We start from the raw sequence: 14,875 nt of genomic DNA on the forward strand, positions 1-14,875 counted from the left end.
ATCAAATGAAATAATGGATGTAAAGGTGCTTTGCAAATCTTAAAGTGCTGTATAAATGCTATTATTATTATTTATCACATGAGACTATATGACAGGTGTATGTTTATGACATTGTTACATTTAATGTTGTTAATTCTCATTTCATTATTGATATCAAGAGAATCATAGAATCCCAGAGCAAGAAGAGATCTGAGGGGTTATCTAGTTCATGCATCTTTGGAAAATGGTCATCCAACTTCTGTTTGAAGACCTCCAGTGATTGGGGGAACTCATTACCTCCCAAGACAGTCTATACCATTGCTATACAATGGAATATAAGCAGGTTACTCCTTATAGAGTTTGTCTTTCTCTTAGCACTGGTCCTAGTTGTGCCTTCTAGAGCTAAACATAGCAAGTATAATATGTCCTCCATATTGAATAAGTCCAAGCATAAAGCCTTGTGACACTCCTATCAGTTGTTAAAATAGGTTCACTAATCAATATTCTTTAGAGTCTAAATAATAAAAGGGTTAATAAAAGGTTTTGTTCTGTGGAGTTTGGATTCAGTCAAAGGGCCACACTCGAGGACCTAGAGGGCCGCAGATTCCCCGCCCCTGCTTTAGACCTAGTCATTCAATGAGTTCTGAATTCATCCAACTCCACAATCATCTGGCCCACACTTCTTTATTTCACCTACAAAGATATTGTCAGATGTCTTGGTGCAATCCAATTGTACTATGTTAAATGTCATTTACCTAATACACAGCCTATCAACCCTATCGAAAAAGGGAAATAAGCTTAGTCTGGTGTGGCTTGTGTTTTCATCAGTTCTTGAGATTCTCCTTTCCCTCATGATCCATTTTCCCTTTTAAAATCTCACGTTTAGGATGAGACTGAACTCTAAGAAATCTATTCACCTAAAGTCTAGTGTGGCCATTAGACTTTGTCCTCCATGTCAATCATGACCTCTAAGATGGGGTGGTCACATCATCCCAGGATTGCTCTGTTTTCTCTTCAGTAACTAGTATGTCCTTTTTGGTCATAATCAGATACAGAATAGTCATTCCAGCCATTTCCCTCATCATCTTCTCTATCTTCTGAAGGATGAAATTATCATCACACATCATAATTTATCAGCTGTTCTGCTTTTTTCCTTAGCTTTTACACAGATATATTTACTTCAGAAGGTATAATCACTAACGTATAAACTTACTTGCCCCCTACCAACATGTAGGAGGCATAATATCCCTCACCCCCACTTTGCACCACCTCGGTCTCTGGGAAGGGGAAGGGCATTAGGTTTATAGCTTAGCTTATTTCCTAGAGAGCACATACTCAATTTCTAGTCCAAAACCCACCTAGGGTTTGAGTCCCAAATACCCTGGCTTCTCAGGGCTTCCATCCTGGGCTGGTTGACTATATCATCCCTCTTGGATTCCTGGCTTCCAGGTCACTATGGCTCCAACTTCCAGTTCTGGCAGAGATCACCTCTGGCACCTGAAACTAGGAAGAATGAATGACACAGAACAGAAACATACCGCCAGACTCATTTCTCTGAACTGGGGCAAAAGAGGGAGAGCAGAGGAAGGACATCCTTCTCCTCTCACCAGTTCAGTTCACAGTGTCCATGCTCTGGGTGAACTGTGTATGATCTTTACCTTCTATATACAGTAGAGAAGAGGAGCCAAAAAGAGCAATGGCCACTCTGCTTTTAATAATGGTGGAGAGCTCCAGTAGATTTCCACTTGAAGCTTCCCATCACCATTATAGCCTGTCCCAATGTATCTGCCATATATTTGTACATCATCCATTTCCTCTATCTGGCTGGGTGAACTATAACTTACTCCTCCCACAACACTGCTTCTGTTTTCCCTCCTTTGAGCCTGACCTGAATGCTCTTCACTGTCTCTTGATTTTGGTTTGTGGATTTTCATATAGAAGTAATATTTGAAATATGCTATTTTACCATTAATTCTCCCTTTTTTCTTTTTGAACAAGGTTTACTCTTCCATTGCCACATTCTAGTAATTTATCAGATCTTAGTGTTAGGTTGTATTTTCCTTCTTTCATGAAGAGCTCTAATTCAGCGGTTATTGGTGTATAGCCATCTGAGGCCATAAGAATCATTTACACTTAAATTAAAGAGCACCTCTACTGCCATTCTTCTGGCATTATACCTCCTTTCTCTATAGTGTCTGGCTTAGCAGTTGAATGTGGGCAGTTTCTTTTTCCTCCACCTCCTCAATTTTCAGTTTAAAGCTTTCTTGACTAGATCAGCAAATCACCAGGCAAATATATCCCTCCCAACCCTCATTAGCTGTACTCCATCTGTGGCCAAGAGCCCATCATCCCTGTATATTAAGCCACAGTCCAGATGGGTGTGAGTTGGTGGGGAGCGATAGGGGAGCTGGAGACACCCTCTCTGGGCTCAGTCCCACTGCTTACGTGCTGTATTTCCTTAGTGACTTTCTCGGGTAAACTCCCTCTTAGAGGATGCAGGGAACCATGCAGTCCTGGGTAGAGGTGGGGCTCAAAGGGACTTAGGACCCTCCTTCTTTTGCTCTGGATATTTCTGTGAGAACTCCACGCTATGAAGTTATCATTCCCTCTTTCTGCTGGTGATTTTTGGCTTCAGCCTCCTGGAATAATTACGGGTTATATCATCCCCCTTCTCCCAGTTGCCTGTTCTCTCTTCTTTTGGATCAGTCCATCCCTTTACAAGGCCTGGGGAGTACCCTGGGGACCCTTAGGGTCATCCCCCAACCTAATTCCTCTAAGACTCTCAATTTATTCATTCTGTAAAGCAGCTTCCTTTTCCTTCAAAGCCCTCCCTCACTATTGGGAACAGCTGAGTCCTTAGAAGTAAACATTATGACATGTAAGTCCAACCAGATCATTCTGGGGCTGGTTCTCATCAGAACTGGGACCCTTGAAAACATGCAAATTATAATTACTGACATTCGAATAGGGCTTCAAAGTTGACAAAGCAGATTGCTTCCATTAGTTTATTTAAGCCTTACACAACCCTGTGAGGTAGGTAATGCAGGCACCACTACCCCCATTTTGCAGATGGGCAAACCAGCTCAAAGAATTACCCATGGTCCTATGGGGATTTGAACTCACCTTCCTGATTGCAAAGTCAGCACTTATCAACTACATCATGCTGCCTTTAATTGACCTAGACCAAGCCTAATTCCCTACTGCTGCCCATAGACACATATAAATCAATGGAGCTCTCAACAGTATTCTCCATTCTCCTAGGGTCAGGGAAACCAAGTTCTGTCTTCCTTTGACTAAAAAGGCCTGAGTCACTGACCCAAAAAGAAACACATATTTATAAAAAAGGAGGGAAACAGGGCCAACCACGAAATACCGCAGAGCCAGGATGTTTTGTGGTGTGGGTCCTATATAAATCTCTTTAATCTATGTACATGCAGATTCACCACTTTGCATTAACTCTCCTAGCAAGGCTGGGGGAGCAGCCAGTCCACTCACCAGCACCATTCCTGGTGCTGGGTAATAGTGTCAGGCTTACTGTTCTTGGATGAGGGTGACAACTAACTCTAACCACAGCTACAGCTGGGTTCTATGGGTGATTGTTTATGGTTGACTGAGTTTTCACTTTGGAGCTGTTGGGACTTCTTTGGGCCAAAATTGAACAGCAATCATTAGCTATGGAGACTTTACTGCTATTGACATATTTATTCCCTCCCTCCCTCCTCCATCCTCCCATTCATCCATCCATTCATCCATCCATCCATCCATCCATCCATCCATCCATCTATCCATTCAACCATCCTTTTAAGAAATCTTTATTAAAGCCTATAATGTCCTCAATCCTATGCTGGGCTATGCTATGAGAAACAGAGAAGGGTAAAATCTAGGTCCTACCTTAAGGGAGTTCAAGCCAGATGGGATGACAAGAATCACAGCAGTGGACTAGAAAGAGACAAACAAAGACCAATAAAAGTGAAGTCCCTGTTTATGAGACACAGACAATACAGGAGTTTATGCACAGAGACACAGCAGAAGGCTAATGTGATTAGGAAAGGCTTGAGTTGAGACTGGAAGGATGGGTACGCTATGGATAATAGTAGAGAATTATGTTGGAAATTCTAGAGGATGAATGGATAGAGGGAGGTACATAATGAGCAACATTTAAGGCAGAAAAGCACCAGATGTGTCCAGGGGTTGGTGAGTCACTCAGTTTGGCTGGGACACAGAGCACAGGGTGAAATAAGGTTGGAACCTTATCTAGGAAGGCCTAGAATGCCAGGATAAGGAGTTTGTATCTTATCTTAAAGGGGTAGCTAAATGGCAAAGTAGATAAAGCACTGGGCCTGGAGTCAGGAAGACTCATTTTCCTGAGTTCAGATCTGCTGTCAGGCACTTAGTAGCTGTGTGACCTTGGGCAAGTCACTTAACCCTATTTGCCTCAGTTTCCTCATCTTTAAAATGAGCCAGAGAAGGAAATGGCAAACCACTCCAGTATCTTTGCCAAGAAAACCCCAAATGGGGTCATGAAGAGCTGGAAATGAACCGAACAATAACAAAATTTTATCTTAGCAACAATAGGAATCCAGAGAAGCTTTTGGAGCAGAGGAATGACATGGTCAGACTTATGCCTTAGGAAAATTAAAAGGAAAAATTTACAGGATTTGTCATATAAATATAATGGAGGTGATGGAGAAGGAGGGATGAAGAATAAATTCAAAGTTAGGCACTTGGTCCTGACTTCAGTGAGCACCGGAGAGGTTCTGGTCAGGGTGAAAAGATATTGAGGGGGGAGTTAGAGTTAGAAGGGAACTGAGAAGGGTGAAGGCAGGGTAAGGAGAGAATCAATAGGGTGATGGGGCACTGAGGAGTGATTGGGGAGGATAAGGGAACTTTACAAAGGGAGTGGCCAGGATAAGGGTCTGTTTGGATAAGAGCAGTCTGGGAGAATGGTCAAGGAAAGTGAGGTAGGGAAGAGAGCGAGGGAGAGCTCAGAGGGGGTAGAAGTGGGGTTTAGGTATAGACAGAGAGATAGTCACAATTCCCTTGAGTTTTTTTTAAGGGAGGAGGGACAGGTCCTTTTGTCCTAAAGAAGCTGAGACTACTACCTTGTTCTTTGCAGGTGCCCCATGATGAATGGGGGGGTTATCCAACTGGGGGCAAGGATGGGGAGATTCCGTGTCGAAGGATGCGAAGTGGTAGCTATATCAAGGCCATGGGGGATGAGGACAGCGGTGACTCAGATGGCAGCCCCAAGATGTCTCCAAAGGGAGCTGCCCGCCGCTACGCCTATCGCCGTTCATCCAGTGTGGACCAGGCTCGGATCAAGTAAGGAGATGGCCAGCAGGGGATTGGAGGTTGGCAGGGAGGTAACCCAGGCCCCTTCGTGGGCCTTCTTAGTCCAGTGCTCTGTATGCAGGGGCTCTCTCTGGGCTCATTACTGTGGGCTCTTTCCCTGGCGTTCCCTCTATAGTTGCTCTCGATCAAGTTTCCCTCTATAAGGTCTTTTTGGGGACCCTCCGTCAAACCCCACCTTGACTCTTGTGTCTATACCCATTCCAGCTGCTGTGTGCAACCCCGGATTCGCCCCCGGCCTGGGGCCCCTGGCTATGGCCGCTCCCTTACCACAGGACAGGTAAGTTACTGGGACTCTTCCCCAATAGAAGCCTGAAGAGAGGGAGGGAGAATCAGCTTCCGTCCTGATGAGCAGCAAGAGTCAGGTTGGAACTGGGAAAACCAGGCCTTTGAACTCCTGCTGGGGTCCCTCCAGTTTCATACCCCTCCCCTCCCCCCGCCCCAGTCAGGCCTTTTTGGATTCATCCCTTTCTGCCAGAAACAAAAATCTGAGATTATTCTGCGGCCATTAAGGCAAACTGCGCCGTCTATGGAGGGCTGTGGAATTTTTGAGGGATACAGATTTCCCTTGCTATAAGGGTCTTTGGAACCTGATCGAAAGATGTCCTCTTCAAATCTTGCCACTGAGTGGCTGTCACTGAATATTGGGACCTGCTCCCATCTGACCGCCAGACTGGCCCCAGTATACAAACGACACCTGTTATCTGCGATCTGGGAGCTGTGCCCAGGCCAAATGACAAATGCTTCTTTTTGCTCCGAAGAAGCTTTGGGCCCATCACCATCTGAGGCTGAGCTCCCCAGGCCAGGATTCAGCCACATTTGTCCAGTTCCACCTGCTACCCCCTTGTTTCTGGCATCGACTCGATACAGTTCTTCTGTTCCTTCCTCCCTCTCCCTCCCCAGATAGTACAGGATTAGATGCGGAAAGCAACAAGCCATTTATGAAGCGTCTATTGTTTCCAGGTCATAATGCTGGGTGGCTGGGGGAGATTTAGTGGTTTAAACAGGATATGGACCCTGCACTCAGGCCACTTAAAGTCTGGTAGGAGGAGAAGACACACAGGCATCACTCCAGTACATAATGTTGCTCTATAATTAGGGAGGTATAAACAAAATGCTATCTAAGATCTATGGGGGAGTGGATGGGAAGGTCCTCAATGAGGGGAAATCAGGAAGGCTTCATGGAGGAAATGGCATGTGAACTGGATTTTCAAGGATTGGCAGGAATTTGATAGGTGAGGAGTGTAAAGGAAGGCAGTCCAGGCTTAGGGAACAGCAGGAGCATGGGCATGGAGGTGAGAGATCCTATTGTTTACTGGGGGTAGAGAGTAGTTCACTTTGGCTGGGACATGGAGGGGAAGCCTCTAAAGGAAGGGCAGAGCCAGATTTTGGAGGGCCTTGCATGTTAGTAAGTGGTTAACACTTTACCCAATAGGCGAAAGTGAGCCAAAGCTTTTTCAGTCAGATCATCAGCGCATAAGAAAGACTGTCTTGGTATCGGTGTGAAGGATGGATTGGAAGGGAAGATCAATAGAGATGAGGAAACTTATTAGGATAAGATAGTCTGGATAAGGGGTAATGAAACCCCATTCTGGGATATACCTTCTAGTCCTCTGTCAAATCATGCCAGAATTATCATTGTGAAGGGAGTGCTAAGATCCACCCTTATTATTTCTCCCTGCCAAATTAGGCTTGATTTTTTTACTATTAGAAATTCATTTCTTTGGGTTTAAGAATAAGATGTGCCTTTTAAAAGTCAAAGTCCCTTTGGAGGGTTATTATGTCAAAGAAAGGGCATCAGTCATTCAAAATTCATTGTGAATTTATGTTCTACTGGTCAGCAAGTCGAGAACCGGGCTCTGAGAGGGCAGGCGTTCAGATGTGACATTGGGATCCTGGGAGGGCCTGGGAGGTGTGTGTAGAGGGAGGCATGGTGGTTCTGATTGCTTGGTTGAGGTGGGGGCACTCTCAAAGGGAATGCTGAGGGGTTGGAGACTTGGCTGCAGAGGAGCCAGGGATGGGCAGAAACTTGTTCTCTTTGTGGAAAAAACCCCAAGATTTCATTTAACCTAAATGGAAGAGAAGAGTACAGTTAGATATATAATTTATGCAGACTGTGAACATGAATATGTTAACAACCTCCAACTGCAGTCCTTAAGAGTGTTGGGGTATGGGCCGCCCTACTCAGGATGCTCCTCCCTGACCCATCCCCCCTCTCCTGTACCTCCACCAGCTCAGCGAGGAGCTAAGCCAACAGTTTGAAGCCGTGTGTGGGTCGGTGTTTGGGGAGCCTGAGTCCCAGGCAGTGGACGCCCTGGACCTACCCGGCTGCTTCCGTATGAGGAGCCACAGCTACCTCCGGGCCATCCAGGCCGGCTGCTCACAGGATGACGACTGCCTGCCCCTCCTCACTGCCCCCATGGGAGCAGGGCCAAGCAGCGTCCTGAAGACCAGCACCTGTGAGTACTACCTATGCCTGCCTCCCCCTCTCAGCTGGCCTTGGGGATGAGTAACAAACCTTGACTGGGAGCCAGGAGACCTCCGATCTAGACTTAGCTCTATCCCTCATCTGCTGGGTGATCATGGGCCAGCCACTTCTTTCTAAGCCTTGGTTTTTCCATGTGTAAAATAGAGAATATCATCCCAGGGCTGCCAGGGGAACATGAGGGGAGAATGCTAGGTATGTGCGTGTATCTGTGTCTTGGACAGGTTGTTTAACCAGGATAGCTTGCTACTCATCTGCTGGGCTGCGTCTTGTTCTCTGGCTGTGGGGATCATAGGAGAAGCTCATTCTTGGACCCCTACCTGCTGGACTCAGGACTGGGTTCCAGTCCCATGTCTTTTACTTACTAGCTATGTGACTTTGGGCAATGTACTTCCCTTCCCTGAGACCTGGTTTTCCTATCTGTCAAATGGGGATAATATACCTGTCCTGTCACCCTCCGCCCCTCCCCCTCTCCCCCTGTCCCACAAAGCTCTTGTGAAGATTGGATGACAGAATGGGTGGGAAAACACATCGCAACAGAATGGTTGTTCACAAATGGGAGCTACATTTATCCCTACGCTACCTGGGGGCTTGATGTTGCTGAATATTCTACTCATGTGTTTCCCCACAGGCCACAAGTGTTTTAACATGCGGTCACATGTGCCTCAGGTCAAGTAGCACTGTGTCCATACTCTCATGTTTCCGTCAATTTTCTTGCCACAGCCTTTAACTTCAGAAAAGCCCCACCGCCCATCCCTGCAGGACGACAGACTCCTCCGCGCATTTCCATCACAGCCCAAAGCAGTACCGATTCTGCTCATGAGAGCTACCCACCCCCGGAGGGCCCCGCCTGGGCTCCTGAACCCACCCGGCGCTGCAGCTCAGCTGATGGCTTGGACGGCCCTCCCACAGGGACCCGGACCCTTGAGTTGGCACCAGTCCCAGCTCGGGCTAGTCCCAAACCCCCCACCCTCATCATCAAGACCATCCCTGGGAGGGAAGAGCTTCGTAGCTTGGCCAGGCAGCGCAAATGGAGGCCTTCCATTGGGGTACAGGTATGGGGGAAGGAATGTAAGAGGGGAGGACCAACTGAATTAATTTTATTTTGGGTTCTCTGTCTTTCCAGATAGAATACAAAGAGTTCTCTGATGTTTAAAGCCCTCTCTAACATGGCTTTGGCCTCCCTTTCCACGACTTGACATTATTTTTCTTTATGCAAAACGCCAAATGAACCACCTTTCTCTTCTTGGAAGTTGGCATTCCATCTCCTATCTCTGGGTCTACGTAGGGTGTTCCTTACATCTGGAATCCATTCCCTCTTCATCTCTGCTTCTCAGAATCCTTTGCTTCCCTCAAGGCTCAGCTTAGTTATTACACCCATGGGAAGCCTTCCTTGATCTCTCTAGTTAGAAATTTCCTTCTCAACAATTTCTCTTGCATTTTCTTAATTTTGTTCTAAGAATTCTGCCACCAACACTTTGTGTCTTGTTAATAAGTCCTTAAATGTAGCAACTTTAAAGATCGTCTCTTGGTTACATAATTCTCAGACTGAAGCAATTTTTCATAGCCTTCAAAAATAGTGTCATATTTTTTGTATTTTCTTATCTATTTACATATTCTAACTCCCAGCAGAATGTGAGAGCTGTTTTTCAGTTTTATAACCTCATCTCCTGACTCAGTTCCTTGCATCTAGTAGGCCCTTAATATGTTCTTGCTGAATTGAATTAATTAAATTCATAGAGTCTAGGAATTGCATGTCGGGATATCCCTAATTGGACCATTAATGCCCAACACAACTTCCAGTCTTAATATCCCTCTTACCCAGTTTACCTCTCACCTGGTGTAAAGAAAGAGTATTAGATTGGTTGTCAGAAAACTTACATTCAAATTCTGACTTTAATGGTCTAGATGTGTGACCTTGGACAAGTCACTTCACCTTTGTGAGCCTGTTTCCTCATATGTTAAATAGGGTTATTATTATTTTTTTTTTGCAGGGGGAAGGCAGGGCAATTGGGGTTAAGTGACTTGCCCAAGGTCACACAGCTAGTAAGTGTGTCAAGTGTCTGAGTCCGGATTTGAACTCAGGTCCTCCTGACTCCAGGGCTGGTGCTCTATTCACTGCACTATCTAGCTGAGCCAATGGGGTTATTATATGACCTAAATTTAAAATGCTATAGAGATGGGAGTGGCTCCAGTCTCAGCCTGACTTACCCATGACTCCACCATCTTGCCTTGGGAGAAGACTGATCCTACCCCAACCTGAAAATATCTTCCTTGTATTATTCAGCTTGAGATAGGTTCCAAAGCCAGAACCTTGGCCTTCTCCCCTCTCACTGGATTCTATGACCAGGACTTTTGGTCCTCATGACTTACAGGATGTCAGAGCTGGAAAGGCCCTTGGAAGGCATGCAGTCCAGTCCTTACCTGAGCAGAAATTTCCTCTCTACCACACCTGGTGAGTGTTTTCCAGCTTCTGAAGGAAGGTGAGCCATGATAGAGAGTGGAAGGGTTATCGAGGGGCACAGTGGATAGAGCACCTGGGCATGAAGGCAGGAAGACTTCTTCCTGAGTTCAAATCCAGCCTCAGACACCTACTAGTTGTGTGACCGTGGACAAGTCATTTGACCCTCTTTGCCCCAGTTTCCTCATCTGTAAAACAAGCTGGAGAAGAAAATGGCAAACCACTCCAGTATATTTGCCAAGAAAACCCCAAATGAGGTCACCGAGAGTTGGACGTGACTGAAAACGACCGAACAACAACAGTCACAAGGGATTTCGTGTTGGGATTCCTCTAATTATTGGGAAGATTTTCTACACATTGAGTCAAAAATCTACCTCTTGGCAACCTCCAGCTATTGCTTCAAGTTTGGCTCCCTTTAACTTGTGACAGTCATTCAGATGATTGAAGAGAGTTGGCTATTTGTGGTTGATAGCCAGTCAGCTGGAGCATAGCTTTATAGCGAGTGTAGCAGGTGCTGCACCAGTGGTGTAGTGAGGTTCAAATGAGATAATGGATATCAAGCCCTACGCAAACCCTATTATTTTTAGCCTACAGTCACCAGGCCTTGGATTTGGTGATGACTTCATTCCCTGGGCCTTATACTGCCCTCCTGTTGGGCTCAAGCAATATTTATAGAGCAGTATAGGAGTGTGCTGGTAAATGTTTAACAACCAGGCTCTTTAGACAAAACACAGGTACCCACATGTTTAAGTTTAATCTGTATTAGTAATACTTTCCTAGTCTAGATAATATCTAAATATAAAATTAAATTAAAAATTAAAACATAAAATAAAATAAAAAATATAAATACATATAGTAAAACAATAAAGCAAGTCCTGATTTGTAGCAATTGTCAATTTCTGAGGCATGAATGCTCATGTCGGACATTTAATAATCGGCTCTCCCAACCTGTTTAGAACTTGGTTCCAGCACACTCTTGGATATAACCCTCCACCACACAAAATATAGTGCTCAGAACTCAACACAGTATTCTAGGTATGGTCTGACTAAGACAAAGTATAGTGGGATTATCACCATCCATGCTTTCTACATTTTGCCTCTTTGCACATTTTCTTCCCTTTTTTGGCTGACACATCTTGCTGTTGATTTATATTTAGCTCACATTTCATTAAATCCTTAAATCTTTTTCAGATGACTTGCTATCTGTTTACACCTTTCTCATCTTATACCTATGAAGTTGATTTTTTGAATCTTCGTGAAACTTTACATTTATCTCTATTAAATTTCTTTTCTTTTCTTTTTTTAGATTTGCCCTAAAGTTCTACCCTTAGACCTTTTGGGTCCTGATCCTGTTAGCTGCCCCTCCCAGTTTCATGTCTTCTCTCTTCAAATTTAATAAGTGTATATCATCTGTGTCTTTAGCCAAGTAATTTATAAAAAACAAACAGAACGGGGCCAAGATCAGAGACCTGGGGCACTCCACTAGAAACTTCCCTCCAGGTAGACATGACCATTTAATGGATTCAGTCATTCTAGCCATTCCAAATCTGCCATACCGTATGCTCCTTTAGCTCACATCCCTCTGTCTCATTCACCAGGCTATCATGAGAAATTTGTCACATACTTCTTCTCTTCAACCAATATTCTGTTTAGCCAGAGAGATTCTGGGGGACCAGCACTCAGCTGGTTGACTGTTCCCTGGGAAGCTTTTACTGCTTACTCCCTCAAGCAAAGGGCCTGTTGGATACAGGGCAGAGTTGTTACTCTGTGTCTCTTTTTCCTCTCAGGTAGAGACCATCTCAGACTCTGACACAGAGACAAGAAGCCGGAGAGAATTCCACTCCATTGGGGTCCAGGTAGAGGAGGATAAGAGGTAAATGAGTGTGCGACTGTCCTTCCATTTCCTCGTTCTTCAACTTCTATCCCCAGGAGATATGTCAGGCTAGGGCAAAGATTGTTGACTCCTGAGTGTCACATGAGTCAGTTTCACTTTTCTTCCTCTCTTGTTATAATGAAGATTAGGCCCTGTTTGGCAGTATGGAGTCAGAGTGATGGCCAAGGGCATCAGTGGGCAGGTCATTCAATAAACCAACAGATTTTATTTTTATTTATTTCTTAACTTAGTAACCAATCAACAAAATCAAATGATTGTAGATGACACTACTAACTCCATTATTTACAGCTCCAGTCAACACATTTTTTTTTAATTAATGTCTCCTGTATGCCCAATAGTATGTTGGGAGACAAAGAAAATACAGATATGATAACTGTCCAGAGCTTACAATCTACCAGCAGAAAATAAGCTGAAACCTGGAGAGGTGCTAGAGTACAGCTAAGTGATAAACGGTCCTTCCAACCCCAAGTGCCATTTGGTTCCTGAGAAGAGAGAGATGACTGTGAGCAAGAGTAGTCAAGGAAGGTTCCCAGGAGAGGGTGACCTTGGAACTAGGCTTTGTGTATGTGTGTAGGGGAGTGGGTGAAAGGGCATGAATTCAAATGTTATCCCCATTTTGCAGATCAGGAAACTGAGATTCCTGGGGGTAGGATAAGGACGTGACTTGTCTAGTATCACATCTAGTCATAAGCATCCAGGATTTCTAACTAGGTCTTCTGACTCTCAGTCCAGGGTTCTTTCTATTACACCACATTGCCATGGAAGGACAATGGTACATTATGAGAATAGTATGGGTACTACCTAGCCTGGATTTGGGGGGGGGCGTTGAAGAGGGTAGAACTATAAAGATGGGGACAATTTGTGGCCTCGAGGACACATGTGGCCCTCTAAGTCCTCAAGTGCAGTCCTTTGACTGAATCCAAACTTATTTGTTCTTTGAAGTTTGGGTTCAAAGGGCTGTACTTGAGGACCCAGAGGGCCACATGTGGCCTCGTGGCTGCAGATTCCCCACCCCTGCCCTAGTGCCTTGAATGCCAGGCTAAGAAGTTTGAATTCTATCCTGTAAGGAATGGGGAGCTTCTTTGAGTGGAGGAGGGACCTAGTCAGACATGTACTTTAGCAAGATTATTTGGGCAACTGCATGAAGGATGGAATGGAGAGGGAGAGAGACTGAATCAGGAAGACCAATTAGGACCTGGCTGTTACCCTAGTCCATGCAAAAAGCGATGAAGCCCTGTACTGGAATGGTAGCTGTGTGAGTGGAGAGGTGGGGGTGGATCAGATGAACGGGAGAGTTTTTTTAGAAGAAGAATCTTGGCAACAGCTTGGGCACATAGGGTGAGGCAGAGGGAGGGGTCAGCGATGATCCGGAGGCGACTGGGAGGACGGCAGTGCCACGATATCGGCTACTGTCCCACTCACAGGCTGACTTGTGCATCCTCCCATGGTCTTCCTAGACCCTCCCCTTCCCTCTGGACTCTCAACTCGTGTCCTCCCTTTCCCCCCAACTCCATTTCCATTTCAGGATCCAGGGGCTGATTCCCCTCATCCCTTCTTGGCTTTGGGGTGTGGGGGAGAGTTGGGATGCCACGAGGCAGAGATAGGAGACTGAATGCCAGCAGCACATCTCTCCTTAGGTTCTGTGGCCTCTATCCAGGGCTGGTCGCCATGGTGACAGGCTCCCAGGCAGCTGCAAGGGAGGAAGGGAGGAAAGGAGAGAGGGAGGGAACAACTGGGTGGGGAGCAGAAGGGAGCCCCAGAGTCTGGCTCCCAAACCATTCTTTTCTATATGGCAGTCCAGATGGGGCTAAGGAGTCAGACACCCCCTTCTGTCCCTGCCTGTCCCCCGCTCCTCGCTTGCCTGGGTCCTTGGCTTTGGGCCTAGCTCATAAGATCCTAGGATCTATTACTGGAAAGGCCCTTAGAGATAACCTAACCCAAAGCCTTCATCTTACAGATTCAGAAACTGAGGCCCAGAAGAGTCGTGACTTGCCCAAGGTCACAACATTGTTAGCAAGTAGCAGAAATGGAATTCAAATTTAGTTTCTTTGCATCCCCCCAGGGGGAGTTGTTTGTTAGGGAAAATCCTTCCCAGGACCTCTTTGAGTCCTTCCAGTAATTGAATTCAGTATGATAAACATTTAGTGTGTACCCAAACCCAGTGCTGGGTGCTGTGGGAGAAATGTGAGCCACAGAATATCACAGCTAGAAGAGGCCTTCCCGGTGCCCCCTCCCATAAGAAAATTGATGCCCAGAGAGTTTCAGTAACTTGCTCATGCTTATGGTGAGTTGGTAGCAGAGTCTAGACTCGAACTCAGGTCTCTAGCTTCCCAGCCTGGGGATCTTTCCATTGTGCTATAAGAAGAAAGCTTGAGTTGGGAAATTAAGATTCATGAGTTGTAGTGGAAAGAGCCCTAGATTGAGAGTCAAAAGACCTGGGTTTGATTGCCCACTCTGCTATTTACAGCTTATGTGACTGGGCAAGTCATTGAAATGCTCTGGGCTTCAGTATCCTTCTTTTTAAAATAACAGGACTAGCGAGACCTTTTTCAGGCAGAGCCCATGTGGCTTTCTTTCCATAGGAGGTCCACATTTCCTTCCAATCTTCTCTTTGTTCCTTTTGGCTGGAGAGAGTCCTGGGAGAGGGAGAAGTATCTCCAGGATGTGTGGAATTGGGCTTAGGCTATAGAAGGGCAAAGGGCAAGGC

General features: G+C 45.6%; 1 protein-coding gene across 1 annotated transcript in view; it reads left to right on the forward strand.

Moving 5' to 3' along the window:
• The window catches only part of DLGAP3 (DLG associated protein 3), a 51,609-nt gene that overhangs the window by 24,709 nt on the left and 12,025 nt on the right, over positions 1-14,875 (forward strand). The window contains exons 3-8 of the mRNA XM_036745090.1: positions 5,096-5,301; positions 5,536-5,608; positions 7,562-7,763; positions 8,147-8,158; positions 8,537-8,868; positions 12,062-12,147. Coding sequence (XP_036600985.1) covers positions 5,096-5,301; positions 5,536-5,608; positions 7,562-7,763; positions 8,147-8,158; positions 8,537-8,868; positions 12,062-12,147 — 911 coding nt within the window. The remainder of the gene's footprint in view (positions 1-5,095; positions 5,302-5,535; positions 5,609-7,561; positions 7,764-8,146; positions 8,159-8,536; positions 8,869-12,061; positions 12,148-14,875) is intronic.

This window comes from Trichosurus vulpecula, chromosome 2, assembly GCF_011100635.1.
Source record: "Trichosurus vulpecula isolate mTriVul1 chromosome 2, mTriVul1.pri, whole genome shotgun sequence".
NCBI classification, from domain to species: Eukaryota; Metazoa; Chordata; class Mammalia; order Diprotodontia; family Phalangeridae; genus Trichosurus; species Trichosurus vulpecula.